Below are 16,957 nucleotides of genomic sequence, written 5' to 3' on the forward strand. Positions count from 1 at the left end.
CTCCTGACCTAACATCTATCTGTTTATTGCCTCTTATTTTCTCTTTTTCTCTCACCAGAGTGGGGGTGCTAAAGGAATTCGTTTTGTCCACCTAGAAGAGTGTCTGATACCTTGCAGGGTTTGATACTCAAGTTTTTAAATTAAAAATCTTTACATAAGAGAGGTTTTCTTCTTCAAGCTGTGATCAGTAAACAGGTTTCCAGTACATCAGAAAATTACATTAAATGCTAGATTGTCTCATATCTTATACTTTGTATCATACTGAACATTTGCCAAGTTCTTGCTATAGGTATTAACTAACTAATACTGGACATTATGCTGTTGTTCAACAGTAGGGAAAACCTATATCCAGTGCAGTATTATGTACATAATGAGAAAATTATCTGGTTTAAAGCCAGATAAACTGTTTGGCTCCAAAGGAAGAATATGACTAGTATAGAATATGAGTTTCTGTGTCTTGAAGTTTCAATATAATTTCTGCCTATTGAGTTTAAAAAATTTTATTACACTTACTTGATGACATTTACACTCAGCTTTTGAAGCAAGTTAGAGGTACTTTAAGTTTATTAAAATTCATTCAGTAATCCAACACATATTACTGTGTACCCATTTAATAATCCAACACACATTACCGTATGATTCAGACCTTCTGGTAGATGCTAGGGATATATGGGTGAACAAAACAGACAGCTTCTGTTTACAGGGATCTTATATGCTACATAATTGTTTATTTACTCTTATTAGGATAACTGTTCTGAAGGAGAGGTATAGGATGCTAAAGAGATTAACTGAACTTAACATAAGTAATTAGATGTTCAATTGTTCTCAATGAAAATGTCTTGCTGCTTGAATGAACTTGATCTGTCAGATCTGAAATGTCTTAAGTAGAAAATAGCACAAACCTGATGTTAGCTATACTTCGTTCCTCTTGATGAAAAGAAATAGGTATTTAGATAGACCAAACATTACTTCCTTTTTGAATGACAGGGAGCCCCAAGTACTATAGATTCTCTAATAGCAGGAGGCTAAGACAACATAATCTACTTCTGTCTTGGCCCAACCAAAGTGTCACTCATATGTGAGGAAGAGATAATGATTTACTTACGTATGAATCTCAAGATGCCATATTTTAAGGCTAAAACTAAATGTTATTTTCATGGTTTTAGTTTACTTGGTGTAAATCTTCCACACTAAAAAATGTTTCAAGTAATTGGGACCCTATGTATGTATGCGTGTGATTTGGGGGAGCTTGTAGTTGTATGAGGAGGCATTTAATATGTGCCTTGAGTTGTGCAGATTGCATAAACCAGTTTGATATCACAGCATAAGGAACAGCAGTGTTCAGTTCTTTATAAGACTGTAATGATAGTCACATTCAAAGTAAATAAGGAAAGAAGCAAGTAATAAAACAAGTTAAAGTTGTTTTGTGTTTACTGGTGCATGTGAAAATATGCATTGGTGTAACTGCTGTGACTGGTACAAGCAGTTGTCGCTTTCCTTTACCTAGAAACCCAGTATCTTATACATCTTTCCTCTCCGAAAAGAGACTTTATACCTGTGGATTTAGCACAAAATCTTCATCCTTAAGGAACTCCTTTTCAATCATAATTCTTGCTTCTTTTCCTATTACTTCTGTTCTATGAGTGAACAGTTTGCTAAGACGTGAGTGACAGTTATCTTTTGTGTCCAGTCATGTCAAGGGTTGGGTTGGGAGAAAGGAGGCTAGCTATCTTTGGTGCCATTGATTTAGTGTTTTTTCTGGAGCAATAGGAAGGCAACCAGAGATGTAGAATAGTGGCTACTATACAAGTACAAGATAAAGTGTTATCTCTCCTTCCACTATGTAGATGTGACAAGAGAATACTAGGGCATACTGAGTGAGTAGAGGGGAATCAGTATTGCTTCTGGAGGTCCCTGTGGAAATCCTTCTTTTGTGCTGGTATGGCTAATGTAATGTAACATAGACAATGCAAGGCAATAAAGACACCCCCTGCCTTCCAACATACAACTCTATTCATTTTCAGACAAGAGTAATTAATATTCAAAATTTAACAATCAGTAAGGCATGAGTATCAAGTAGTCAAAATGGATGTTAGTGAATGTTCGATTGTGGTGCTTTCTTGAGAGAAAACAGTGAGATGTTTTAGTAATTTAGGATGATTCCACAGAAATGTCAATTGATACATTCTAAGTGGAACTGACAGGATAAGTGAATTTTATTGCAAACTTGCTTAAATGGTCAGGGAACAAACACAAATAAATGGCCACTTATGTGACTTTCTCAAGACAGTCTTCCCTAAGGGTATCTTCATCTTAATTCTCTTGTTGACATTTACTATTGGCATCTAGTAGTGAGGAGTCTTGCTGAATAAATTTGATGTTTCTATTTAATCCCTCTCTGTATTGTTGCTCCTAACTATTTTTCCTGCAAAGAAAATGAGTATATATATGAGTAATTTCCTAGATTTTTAGCAGCAAAGTATTGGCAGTTCCACAGCCTCCCGTATATTTAGTAACTTTAAATTCCTCTGCAGGCTTTCTTAGCCTGCTGGTTTGAGGGGGACACCTGCAGGGTTATTCCTTTTTATAGACCCTATAAGGCACATTTTATGGGTTGAGAGTGAGATTTCAACGGGATGATTATGAATGGGGCATTAGGTCTCAAAAGTGGAGCTGGGTGTAACTTCTCATTTTGGTTTCATGAAAGTTTTATGAAATTGATTAGATTTTGCAGAATAACTCAAGCCTGGGAATGTAGAATTAAGCAAGGGAGTGATGATTATATTTTTGCTCAGGTTTCACACAGATGATACCATTTAAGCACATAAATCATAAAAGCTTCCATTGTAATATGCAGTAAAGACCTTAAGGGTGATGTTGAGCATTTGAAAACAATTCTGGGAAAATGTTGCTAATTAAAAGATAAAACCCAGTGATAGATCAGAATTACCTTTTTTATTTTTTCACTTTTAATATTTATGAAATGCAAATGTACAGAAAAAAATCTGAAGATTCAGAAGCATACTTTAATTTGAAGAAAACGGATGCCCTTGCTATTTTTAGTTTGGGTAGGTTTAAGATAAAATTAAGAACAAGTATAAAAATCAGATGTGACTGCTGTTAGATCTCAGCATGTGTGTTTTTCATATCCTATCCGTCTCTGGTTGTGTGCACTCTGGAGAACAAGCTATTTCAGTTTCTGTCTTCCCATTACCGTATTCAGATTATAAATCAATAAGACTTGATTTTCCTCCTAAGATTTAAGTTGCTGTTTGGTAGGCTTTTGGAATTGAGAGACAGTAGGACAAAATTAGATGCTTTCCAGACAATCTGCCCCCAAATTCTCTCAAGGGTTCAACCAGATTAATCTTGTTCTGGGTCTAACTGGCGTTGAGAAATATTTTACTTATGTGCTGCACTTCTAAACACTCATCTTCAGTCGCTTCATATAGAAATGAGTGTTGAAGGAATATTCTTATTTTGTTAGCTGATTTGGCTCTCACATCTCATCACTTACTTAAGTGACTGCAGAAATAAAGAACTAAGAAATAACCGGTTGACATTTTTTTATCTTTAAACTCCTGAATACATTTATTAGCTGCACTATTACAAATTTGGGGGCTGTTTCTTTCAATTTTTTTCCTTTCAGTTTTTTTATGGTTATATTAAAAAATTTAAAGGTTAGACTTTTAGTGACAGACTTTTTAATCAAAGTTGTATGGGAGCCATCGTGATGTATTTATTCACCATGGTCAAGTGCAGTTGAAAAATGAATAGAAATTCCAAGATTAATCATGCTATGTGTTTACTCTGCTGCATTCTGATCATTATAATTGAAAATACTCTTCTATTCTAATTCTAGGAATTAATCCCTTATGTCTTGTTGCTTTGTGTTTATCTTTCTCCAGTTAAACCATATATGGAAGGAGCTCATTCTTTGTTAATTTAAATTATTATTTATTTGTTTACTATTATTTATTATTATTCAGTTAAGAAAAAATTGCTATTCAGTTGCATTGCTTGGTCAGAGGAAGAACCTTGACTATATAAGACATAGACCTAATGTGATAATGGTATAAGATGAAGACAAAGATTAAAAGGGATCAGGGAAAAATAATAATAGTAGTTGTGTTCAGGGTGTGCTTACAGGTGATTCTCCCCTTGGCTTAATTTTCTTTAGTAGTATCATGATAATATTTTAACAAAAATCAAATTAAGATTCTGTTATACTATGTATGAATCACTGGATATTTAGTTACATTATATATTTAGTTACATTATCACATCTTTAAAGTGTGGAGGATTATTTGCAGTGTGAGCCTATGAAGGAGCTTTTCTTGACCATTTGTATAATACCACCACTACTAAAGAACATATTAGTTGAAGGAGACAACCCAGTAGTATAGAAATTAGAATTCTCATGAAAGGGTAATGTAGTGCCTCCTGCCTTTGACTTAAAAAAAATCACACTAAATTTAGGACGTTTCCAGTACTGAATTTAACATACATTACCATCTCACATGCATGATGAAGTCATTCTGAAAAAACAGATTCAATGTTTCAAATTCTCCATTATTACAAAATCAATATTTATACCAACTTAATCATTTTGCCATAGGTAATGCAATCAAGTGCACAGACATGGCCTCGGAATAGAAACTTCATTGAGATTTTGCTCTTCAGAGTGTTAGAAGATAACTGTGGTTGAAGATGCTCAGTTTGCAAGGGCAAAACATTGACACTTAACTCTTCTTCCAGAGATTCTCCTTGGTCCCAGCTGAGTGAGTCAGGACCAGAAGGGAGCCTTACCTTCCTTCTATGGCTAAACACTATTCTGGGCTCACTAGCCACACTTCTCTTCCAGCCAAATCCACCTATGATAAACTCATAATTAGACAAGGTGCACTTGAGCTTCTGACCATGGCCTCCATATTTTAGGATGAGGGTGAAAGAAGGAAGAGGAGCCTCTCCTCAGTACCTCCTGCAACCTTAGCCATGGTAAGTGGAGCCTTTCACATGTTAACACAGTGTGCCTATGGGCTCACAGGACTGTTTCATTTTGGGAAGAATCATATTACCTTTGAAAATTATATGAATCCATCTTATTTTCCTCAGAGATAGCATTAAAAAGCATGTTTTAATTAATTTCATTTTCCTTGCTACTTCATGACTCCCAGTGCTGCATTTCTCCTGTGGTTTGCAGAAGACCACCCTTCCCCTAACTCTTGCAGTTTGCCATTTATTTCAGTACCTTAAAGAAGAAAATAAAAAGCAGTTCCATTGAGGGTACTTACTTGAAAAACACGAAAATCCCCAGCGAAATCACCAAGGTGAAAATCGACAAAGAATGGCCCACAATAGCCAAGTAGTACAGAACGTATGCATTCTGGAACAACAACAACAACAAAACAGTTATAAAAATAAACAGGCAAATAAATGGTAATAGAGGAGGGAAAATAGTTTCTATCTTTAATATCAGTGTAAATCAACAACTGTTCTCAGCCTTTAAAAAAATCTACTAAAATTATAACAAATGTTTCAGAGAATTAAATTATACTGAATCATAATATTTGGGGTTAACAGGTTAAATATTATAAGATTACCCATCATATTAGAATATGCATGATGTGGTGGGAGGAACGTAAGACTGGATTCATCAGTACTGTTCTTTACTCGGAGTACTAATCATTAAGTCTTTGTGTGACTGTCATAAGTCAGTCACTTCACCCCTCTGGATCTCAGTAGTCCTCATCTCTAAAATAATTTGGTCAAAACTAAATGATTTTTAAAACAATTATGTGCTGCTTATAAGAAACATCGTTAACTACTGGGATGCAGAAATATTGAACATAAAAGGACAGGAAAAGATGATCTAGATAAACACTAACCACAAGATAACTGGTATCATATCATAAAGGTCCAGATGTTAAGTCAGGAAGACAAAACAATTTTTAATTTCTATTCACCTAATAATATAAACTCAAACCACATAAAGCATAAAGCAAAAGCTGATACCACTTAATAATCAATAGAACATTGGTACAAATGCAGTGTAGGTAAGTTGGATAATTTCTATGAACTTTTTTAATTCCTGGGAGAATTGTGGCATTTATGTACAAAGCATTACCCTTCAACATTTGATTGTTGTCAATTTCCTTGTGAAGAGCCTGATATGGAAGCACTGATTCTGCTAAAAGGCTCTTGAAGCATGCAGAGTCTTTTGTTTGGTGATGTGCATTAATGCTGGACAGAAAAAAATATTGCCTTTCTAGGTGTTAGAATTTCAAAATGAACTAATCAATGTCTCCTGAATTGTGGCTGTTGTACCACTTGATGGGGCATTTACATATTATTTGCCACTTTCACTGATAAACTACTCTCCTAACAGCACCCTTTTTATCCTTGCAGAAATGATGACCAAGTTGGAATAGTGGGTTTATAGCTAGAGCTGATAAAGACTTCAAAATAGCTTATACTCCCTTTCTTAGAAAGTATTTAGGAATCTTTGCAAGAAAACAAATACTCAGCTCCCCTCTTTTCTCCCACCAATTCATTTTCTGGCTACTTTTCTAACTTCACCACTAGACAAAACCAGGAGTGGCACTTTCTAAGAGTTCTTCCTTTTAAATAGTTCACCATATAGATCCCCTTGCCATTTAAAATACTGTTTTTTATTTGGATATGCAAGCCATGCCCCTAACCTCTGTCATTATTTTATTTTTATCTCTGTATATTTTATTTCTAAGAAAACTTTATATAACTTAATTTATTTTCTTTCAGTTGCCTCCAGAATACTTTAAAAAATATTTATTCTTCTGAAATAAAGTTGTCTAAATGTGTAAGATTAAACCAACAGCTCATAATTTAGTTGCCATTCTTGGTGTCATTCTTAAGACTGAGAAGTGCTTCTTTTTTTTTTTTTAAATAAATTCTAAGTTGGTTGCTCCACCATTTTTTTTTTTTTTTTGCCTGTATATAGCTAGAAGATTTGTGCAAAGAATTTCAATCATTATGTTAGGTTCTTGGAGGCAAACATTTATTCTTGAAGTACTTTATTTCTATTTTATCAGACATGGCCAGAGTGAGGTCAAATATGGCAGCACTAAGAATTATTTATTTGGATCTGCACTCTTTGTAACAATTCAGGTAACAGGTTTATAATTTTTTTCCTGTAAAATCATAATCAGCACTCATTCAGGAATTCATTGCTTGGTGACATGTAATTTCCATCAGATCTTATTAAGTAAAATAGCTCTCCATTAGGATGTAGACATACATCTTATTCTCAGGGGGGTGACTAAGTAATTTGTGAAGAGGTAACAGGCTTTGGTGCCCCCAGCCTGTGTCTGTGACAAGATATTACTCTGGTCTCTAGTCAACTGGTCTCTAAGCTACCTATTCATCTTGTTTACTTTTTGTTCTTGCTTGTTTTGTTTTAAATAAAAGGAAAATTTTCTATACTCCTAAATCTGCTCTATAGCAAACAGAAGCACTGATGGGCTTTTAGCTTCCAACTTAGTAATAACTTAGCATCCAGGTCTATCTTTGAAGGAAACAATAGGTTTCCATTGTAGCACCAGGGCTGCTCAGGGATAGCCTGTGTGGTTAAATACTGACTGACCATTTCTCCCAGCACCGTGGGGAGAGGAGGCTGATTGTGCGCTTAGTGATTTTTTTCAGATTTCTCATGCACTTGGAGAGTAGGTATCTGGGTTTTTCCTGTTGGCTTAAATGTTTCCGAGCAGAGATGATATTATGAATATTTAACAGACGGTAAGACACAAATACCAACAAATCAGAATGGACTAAACTGCCACACCTGTATCAATAGGTAGATGAGAAGCCAGATTCTAAGGGTTCCTTCAAGACCAGATAGTAAGACTATAATGGGCATCTTGGGGCAGGGAATAAGAGGCAACTGTCACTTTGTGACTTGGGGAAAAAAATCTGTAATTTTGGGACTCTTCTGGTAGAGGAGAGATCTTAGAGAGTCCCTGGAAATGCTGCCTAATATCTGGCATCATGGGGAATCCCATCTCTCTTCCATGGACACTATTTCCCTCGTTATGAATGGCCTGATTCTCATGGGACTCTTTGATACCAAGTACCAACCAAGAAGTAAAATGTCATTTTCTCTAATGCTACTTCATAGAGTCCCTAGAACTCACTGGCCATGATCTGATTTCTTTCTATAGAATAGGCTGGCTTCTTGGTAGCAGGTATTTTAAAGTTATGCATACATTTCTATGTAAAAATAATGGCATTCTCACCCAATACCGAAATGTGAAATAGAACCTACCTTCAGTTTCTCAGGAGTGAAAGCATTACACATAGTATAGTTGGACCAGGTTCGATTGTTCTCAGGATGTTTATACCAATCCCCGTTCTCATCACAGTATTTTGTAACCTTTTCTGTTAATGAAACATAAGTTACTACATTGTGATCTCAAAATGCTAAGAAGGAAAAATACAGCTTAAAAGCCATTCCAAGAGTTAATCACTTTATAGAACTTGAATGTGAATATAGGTCAATGGAGACTACCCTGAATCATGTATTTTATAAGATGTTTTAGTATGTGTTGTCTCATTTTATCTTCAGCAAAGCCATGTAAAGCCGATGTTGCTATCTCCACTTTATAAGCAGGAAGCAGGGAGTGAGAGAGGTTATAGTTTGAAGTCACTAGAGAGTGGGTCAGCTGGGATTTAATATCAGGTCCATCGCACTAAAAAGTGCTACCTATACCGTGCCTCATATTTTTTAACAAACCTTACATTTCTGATTTTAGATAGGAACTATGTGAAAATGGCAAGACCATATTTTTCTTCATTTATATGCAATATGTATGTATTAGGTTGACTGTATGAAACTGCAGTTTTTGTGGGTCAGATGGTCAAATACTGGCAATTTCATATAGTTAAGTCCAATAGAACAAAAAAGTCCTAAACTAAAGGATGTATCAAGAAATCATTTTTATGCTTCTCAAAAAGATTTCATTTGAATCATCTCTCTTGATCCCACAGAGGGCATATTAGGGATTTATAGATTTAGCCTTCACTATTTACTTCTTGAATCAACTCTTAGGTGATAGTGAGATTTGCTGATTTGGCTGGATTGGCATATTAAAGATCTCTACCTTGCTATGGGCCAGGTGTTGTGCTAAGCACTTTGCAGAATTGTCTTCTTTAACGTTAATAATGGCCCTTTAAGATGGGTATTGATCTTCCCATTGTACATATGAGGGAACTGAGGCTCAGAGAAGTTAAGTGAATTCCCCTTCCACAGATAGCAAGTAGAAAGGCCAGGGGTCAAGTCCAGGTCTAGTCTACTTGATTCCAAAGCTTTTGCGGGGCTACTAAGCTCTGTATGAAGCTTCATAGTCCTGTGGCAAAGTTATCTACACTTCATTCAGTGACCCAAAGAATCATAACTAATTTGGTTGACTGCAAGATAGTATTAAAATTCTAATCTGATTGGCTACACAATTGGAAGAAAAAATTGAATTAAATAAAATAGAAATAATGAACAAGGGAACATTAAAATGAACGCACTCGTCAAATTTAATCTGAGTTATTAAGACTTTCCCTAGTTCTCCAAAGTACCTCTGCAATGTGTTTATTGCCTCAGAGATCATATAGTAACCCCAAATTGGCATAATATGCAAACAGATTTTACCAGTGTATTTGGAACCCTCAAAAATTTTTGATTTTTGATAATTTCTTGGGAAAAATATTTTTGAAGCATTTTTCTTCATTGGCAAAGGTAAAGAGCTGTCGCACCAATGGATAACCCTTTTATGTATGACTTCTGGTTTTTTTGTTTGTTTGTTTGTTTTGTTTTTTGTTTTAGCAGAAATGTGGAAGTCTGAATAACATACTAATATTTGGAGGATACTATTATTGTTTTAAAGGCTAAGAAAACAATTCATGTAGAAAAACTTGTCTGAAATATCACTGAGGTCTGATAATATTTAAAATAATTTTCTATCAGTAGTTCTGGTTAGTCAATCAATATGCTAATGGCCAGTATGAAAGTTCTTTTATCTTGGGCAGTTTTTAAGTGTAATTCAAAATTTTTCATTGTATGACTGAAACAGGTACTACCAAACTAAACACAAGATTCAAACTAAAAATTGTAGACTTGTCTGTATGTACTCCAACAATTATTTCAAGCAGCTGAAAAAACACATTTTTCAAGCAAAAGATGTTTTCAAGAAACCTATTAGAATCATCATTGCTTAATGGCAATTTGTTAGAAAGTTAAATAGAAAAAATTTTAATTGTGAATTTGCTGAGACAGTCATTGGACAAAAACTATTTAACGAATCACCACTGGACACCAACAATATTTCAAAAAGGGTTAGCACTAATCAGCATAGAAAAACTGATATTGACAACCAGTCAATGATTTTGCTAATGCTATTGTCGACGATGACCATTCCAAGCTTATTTGCAATTTTAAAAAAGTGGTTTGTAATGAAGCATTTTATCTTACATTGTCAGAAAGTAGCTGATTATTTTATCAAAAGGAAGTTTTAAACAAAGTTATTTAGCTATGTAAGGCAAAATATATTCTATGGAGGAGGGAGGGGTGTTCCTCCTGAAAAAATCCATTCCAATCATGGACAAGACTGTAGGAGATATTATTTTGTTCTGATGTTACTAAAGTCTGGGTCTAGGCATTTCCTGGTCCTACCCATTGCGGCTGTAAGAACTTGTGCTCCTCCACCTGGCAAATCTTTCAATATTCGAAGAAAGGATAGGTCCAACTTCCTTTTCCAAACCAGACATCCCCATTTACTCACACTACACAGCTTGGTGTCCCTTCACAACCTAGAGCCACTCTGCATGTGCTCGATATTGGTATTTCCCTCTGAAATATTCTAAGTTTGGACTGCCCCATGAAGAGGACAGCGTGCTTATTTCACTCCAGATCCACAAGGGGGGAGCTTTTTACAGATTCTGAGGCCCAAACCCCAGAGGTTCAAATTTGCTTATCTGAAGAGGTAACCAGGCATCAGCATTTTAAAAAAGCTCACCAATTCCAAAGAGTATCAGGGTTGAGAGTCATGGTCCTAAACCATATGTTGACCTTCTTGGCTTTGTGCCATTAATGTTGATTGAGTGTTTGACATTAAGGGCAGAACCTTAAGTACATCCTTGTTAAATGTGCTTTTTACATTCTAGCATATTCCTACAGGCTACCAGCCTCTTTTGAATTTCAATGCTGTTATTCACTCTATCATGACCTTTTACCAAACACTTCATCTAAAATGAAATCTCTGTCATTTCATTGAACTGTTTTATCATTAAAATATAGCATTGGGTCAGTGGTAAAATCCCAACAAATTTAAGTTTGTTGAATATAGATATTTTTAAGATGTGCTTTTCTTTTGAAGTGGATTTGTCCCCCACTTGAGAGGGTTTGTTCTAAAAACCAGGCTGATAAGATGGATCTATGCCTGGAAATCCCTGTTTTGCTGACCAAAAACTTGCCTTTTAGTCAATAATTATAGCCACTTTGGCAAGAGCCCATTGCTGCTCTGGAATGGCCTTGTAGCCTCTATTGCAGAAAAGCTCTTTATGCCAATCAAATTATCTCTAATGTAGTTGTCAAGTCAAGATGAATGAAGCATCATTTATTGGGAAGAGTCAATAAAAGCCAGAAAGATGATCATCAAACAGCATTGAGTTAGAATTTACAGGAAAGTCGTGCTGAGCAGGGCAGGACACTCAGGCCTTCCTCTTTGCACAATGAAAATTTTCAGAAGTGGCTGGCCCGAACTAGTTCAAACTAGTTTTAAAGTAGTCCCCTGTAATCTCATTTTCATTATCTCTGTCTTACTGGGGTGGAACTTTGGATCTCATCCTTGTTGGAAGCACCAAAGCATCTCTTAAACACTGACACAAGGATAGACTAATTTCTCTGCTTTAATCTGGATTCCGGAAACTTTCTTGCCTAGATTTTACCATTTGACAATTGTTTTTCTATCTTAACCGATGTTCTCACTTTTGGTCTATGCAAAGTAACCTCTTGTCATTCATACTCAGTGAGCAAAGGTAAACAGATGGGCTGGTTGACCCCAAAATGTGGTAGAAACTCTGACCAAACAACTCTTGGAAAAATCTGAAAGGCAAGGTTGTTTTTCATCATCTCTTATGCATGAAACAAACACCGATTTCTCTCTTCAAAATGCTATTTCTAGTCAAGACCAGTTAATGCAATGAAGATCCTTTTTTGTCAGGACCTTGGCATTCCCTTCCACTGACTGAATGTTCTAACTCTCTTCCATGGAACCACTTCCAAAAGGATACTGAAGGAAAGAGAAAGATGAGACTGTGAGGTGTGGAGGGATTACTGTGCTCTGTTATATCACATCCTGTCAGACGAGGTCTGGAGCTTGAGGTGGAAGGACCTGCTTCATGGAGCCCTGCCCCACAGCCAGCCAGTTCAACATCTGAGCAACTTAAACATGCTCTGCAGCCTCAGGCTCACTCTACTCTCAGGAACAAAGCTCACCTGTTAACTGGGGCTTAAGCGGTGTGCCTGTATCTTAGGTTCCTCATCTGGGTCTCTTTTATAACTAAGATGTATAGTCCCTTTTCAGTCTCTTAATCTCAGTTAATATTTCAATGGGACAGATTTTCTATCTAGTTTCTTAGAACAGAGTTTTTCTGGACCCAGCACCTGTAGTCCCTGAAGCTGGCTGGCTACTGCTTTTTACCCCTCTGGTACCCACCTTCCTCCATTGTATCAGTCTCATCTGATTCTGCGCTCCACCTCCCACCGACGCAGCTACTCAGTGTATTGGTTGAGCTTTTCTGGTATCCGCCACTTTCTTATCTGGACTTTCTTTATTATTTAACACATTTTCATCTTGGCTGCACATTTTGTCACAAGCAGAACTTTAAAAGATCCTCGTGCCCAGGTTATACTCCAAACTAATTAATTCAGAATGTCTGGGGTGGTACCGGGCATCAGGATTTTGTTGTTTCCAAGATTCTTAGCCAAATTGAGAATCAGTCACTACTAACACCTATTCAAATCCATCCCCCTGACCCCCATGTGTCTAGTCTCTGGACTGAGGCTGTTATACAAACTCAAATTTTATGTCTTTACACATTCCTTGCATTGCTCCTGACCACTAGCCACTGGGCATCTTGGATTCCAGACCTCGAATCTTTTTGGATAGCTGATGTTTCTGAGATACGTCCCATCAGCCCCCTTGCTTCTTACTTACTCCACTTGGTAGCTGGCACTCCTAGACCTTTATCCTGCCTATGCATCCTGATCCAACTTCCAATTATACCAGTGTGGCTAGATTGAGGCCTGAAGGAAAAACATGTCTTCCCTAGGAGGTTCTAAAAGTACTTCAATCTGTGCAAGTGTGTATGGGGATTCAGAAATACTGTTTCTCAAATGCTTTTCCAAGACTGTGGCACTTACTTATAAAGAGAGGGTTAGGTAAGAGCTCAGGAGACTTGGTTCACTTGCAATTTTGTGTCAAATATTGTGTGAGTATATAAATTTAGATAATATATATGAAAATGTTTTGAAAAGTAAAAAGTGATACTCAGTGAGAAGTATTCCTATGTTACTTTTATAGCCAAAATGAATTTGGTGTCACTTATTTACTTAACACACATTTGTTGACTGCTTGTGTTGTGCAGGGCATGGAGCTGGATGTTAGTATGATTCATTCATTGTAACAACATTAGTCTTATTTACTGAACATATATTAATAATCTACTGTTGGAACAGAAATCTAGCAAGTGTCTAGAGTTACTATCTTCTGATTTAGTTTCCTTTACACATGACAGTTTTATATAACTTTCAGTGTTATATAAAATTTCCGTTGTGTGTGCTCTATCAGTCCTGTATACCCAAAGTCTAGATCAAGTATTTGCATAAGTCACCAAATGTGCGACAGTTGAAAACTGAAAGATAACCACATTTAAGTAAAACTTCACAGAGTTAAAAAAATTAATTTAAAATTTTATTAAAATTTAATATTAAATATTTAAAATATATAAAAATTTAACTTTCATTTAGAATTAAAGACCACTGTGCCCATCTGACCAGTAATGTGACCTAAAAAATAAGGAGAGCTTGAAATACTTATACAACTCGGTGGTATTTCAAGTAAGGAAATGCTTCAGAAAGTGCTGAAACATGTAGAGTATGATTAGATAGGTATCTTTTATATCTGATTTTTTTTTTCAGAATCATGAAAATTCTAAAAGCTTCATAGCAAAATATGAAATAAAAAGAAATATTTTACCTGTTGGATCAAAGTCTGGAAAATAATCTGGGCAGTACTGATGGGACAGTACTCCAGCTGGTGTGTCATCCCAGCACAGCCATCCATCCCACGTGCGGTTGCAATACGGACCTGATGATTCACAAAGAAATTGGAAAAAGTTGGAAAAAGCTGCAGAATCATCAGCAGGATTTAACAGTGTTCAATAGGACCTAATATTTAATAGTTATTCTGGAGTGCTCTACATGCATATGGAAATATGAAAAAGAACAGCCGCAGCAACAAAGCAAAGATATTAACTTGACTAACTCTTAATCAAATTTACATTTTTATAGGGTTTTCTCCATTTGCTCTTCAAAAGACACACATGTCATCTGTATGGAATCTTTCCTCCAACATCTTTCCTTTAAAATATCTCCAGAAATGCTGCAAAGAAATCTTGTGAAAATATATGCAATATCACCCCTGGATAAGAGGCTTACTTTGAAAAAAACGATATAGCTTTAGAACATATACAGCCTACTAACCATTAACCTTAAAAAAGTTTGCCTTGGATGGCTCTATTCTTTTTTTTTTTTTAAGATTTATTTATTTATTTGCGCACGTGCGTGTGTGAGAGAGAGAGAGAGAGAGAGAGCGCACACATCCACAAGAGCAGGCAGGCGGGCAGAGGGAGAGGGAGAGAGAAAATCCTCAAGCAGACCCCCTGCTGAGTGCGGAGCCTGACTCGGGGCTTAATCCCATGACCATGAGATCATGACCTGAGCAGAAATCAAGAGTCAGGATGCTTAATGGACTGAGCCACCCAGGCGTCCCTAGGATAATTCTATTCTTAATCCAAGGGTTTAAGATTCAATTGTTCAAAATTCCTATTGGAGATGCATTTGTAGAGAGTTAATAGATTATGTATAAAACTAGTCTTATTATTTTAGAATCACACTTTATTAGTGGCTAAAATAATGCTCAGTTTGAGCAGTTTATGTATTTATCAGCATTGCCTCCAAGTAGTTTCTCACTCCTTTCAAAATTTAATTTACCCTAAAACATGAAGATTTGCCTCTATAAAGCTACTCAAAACAATAAGCCTCAGGCTTTGAAGTCAGTTCTAAGGAAGGAAGGAAGGAAGGAAGAAAGAAAGAAAGAAGAAAGAAGAAAGAAAAGAATAGAAAAGAGAAAAATGATTAAAAAAAGAAAAAGAAAAGAAAAAAGAAATCTTAAAATACTGATCATAGTACGAAAGTTCAACCTATGATTAAGACTGAAGTGAAGGAGGCTGCTTTCACTTGGTCTCTGAAAATAAATTTTGTGTTTTTCTTATTTCATTTGCTTCCGAGGAATGGTTTGTCTTTGGGTAGAACTGCATCTAATAACTTCTCAGGTTCTTAAAAGACACTGAAACTACTGCAGATGGAAGAATAACATGTATCTGTCTTTTAATTGTCTTGAGTTTTGTTTAAAGGAAAATGCTAAAAATAGGAACTAGAAATTAAAACTTTAACTATTTGAAGGCAAACCATGCGTAGAAACAGAATATACTTAAACGATATTCCACCCTACCAAGCAGTGTTATCTTAGAATATACAAGGGTGTACACGATCTTGTTGGGACTTTTCAAATGCTTTAGGGGACAGGGGAGAGAACTGAAATGGATGTAGTAATGTTTGGCCATCTCATAGCCTTCTATAGCTGAGAGAATGTGCTTGGCCCTGAAAATATTTGTACAGTCACACAGAGCATTCTAGAGAAGGTGATAGATAAACAATGCCTGCCTAGGAGAGAGCTTGTATTAATTCCTCTGGGAACTGGGGGTAGAAAAGAGGAAGGAACAGGAGTTGCCCACCCATTGACAGTTAGGGGAAGATACTGCCTAATTAACCTGAGCAAGACAGGGTTTTGACGGGATTCACCTGAGGCTAATTCTCTGCCCTCTATTTTCCACTTCCCTTCCTGTCATTTTCCAGGTCCTCTCCATCACTTAGCCCTGTATTGTTCCTCCTTGGCAGGTGTGACTACTGAGTTATTGTAGTAATTTTGTCATAGGTGCAGCTGTTAGCCCAAAACCAGTTGGGTGAACTCGGGCAAAGAAAGTAGACATGTCTCCAGCATGAAATACACAAACATACCATAGTTTGAAAACCACTGTTAAAAATGCTGGCATATTAAAATTAGTCAACACATATTTATCCATGGAAGAAAATAAGCCTTTAATGATATTTGAAACACATATTCGCATACATCCTTCTTTTTACCTTCTCCTTGGTATGGGGGTAACTGCTGCATGCGGTCATAGCATTTGTACTGCGCATCCGACATTTTCTTTCGTCCTAGGACGTACAGAAATGGCTCGGACTCCATATTGGGAGGATAGGTGTTATTTGAAGTGGCAGGAAGAATCGGGGTTGGGTGCTGCATTAAAAAGACAAATCAGTTACTTATACAGAGCAGGAATGGGTGGATACAGAAATAAATGAAACAATCAGAAAGTTTGAAAACATTTTCCTTCATGAGCAACAATTACGAATGGTCTCCATGTAGGATATTTTTCTTCATAACTAAAAAGTATATTTATATTTCATCTACAAATTCTACCTACAAATTTCATATTTGCATTCATCCCATTCACTACTGAAAATGTATAGCGCCCACCCAAACTCATGCACCTCTTTATCATATAAGATTGTTTTAATTTTATTATCACT

The 16,957-nt window shown here is 36.2% G+C and overlaps 1 protein-coding gene across 2 annotated transcripts in view; it reads right to left on the reverse strand.

The window, feature by feature from the left end:
* Window positions 1–16,957, reverse strand: part of CALCR (calcitonin receptor) — a 62,312-nt gene that overhangs the window by 38,431 nt on the left and 6,924 nt on the right. The window contains exons 2-6 of one of the 2 annotated variants that reach the window (XM_028120425.1): window positions 16,508–16,664; window positions 14,280–14,390; window positions 8,300–8,412; window positions 5,295–5,386; window positions 1,485–1,497 (exon numbers count right to left, since the gene is read on the reverse strand). In XM_028120425.1, the coding sequence (XP_027976226.1) occupies window positions 1,485–1,497; window positions 5,295–5,386; window positions 8,300–8,412; window positions 14,280–14,390; window positions 16,508–16,664 (486 nt within the window). The remainder of the gene's footprint in view (window positions 1–1,484; window positions 1,498–5,294; window positions 5,387–8,299; window positions 8,413–14,279; window positions 14,391–16,507; window positions 16,665–16,957) is intronic. The other variant, XM_028120435.2, reaches the window with a different exon arrangement.

Source organism: Eumetopias jubatus, unplaced genomic scaffold, assembly GCF_037043125.1.
Source record: "Eumetopias jubatus isolate StellerSeaLion01/CBP00866 unplaced genomic scaffold, mEumJub1_p1.0 scaffold_14, whole genome shotgun sequence".
NCBI lineage: Eukaryota > Metazoa > Chordata > Mammalia > Carnivora > Otariidae > Eumetopias > Eumetopias jubatus.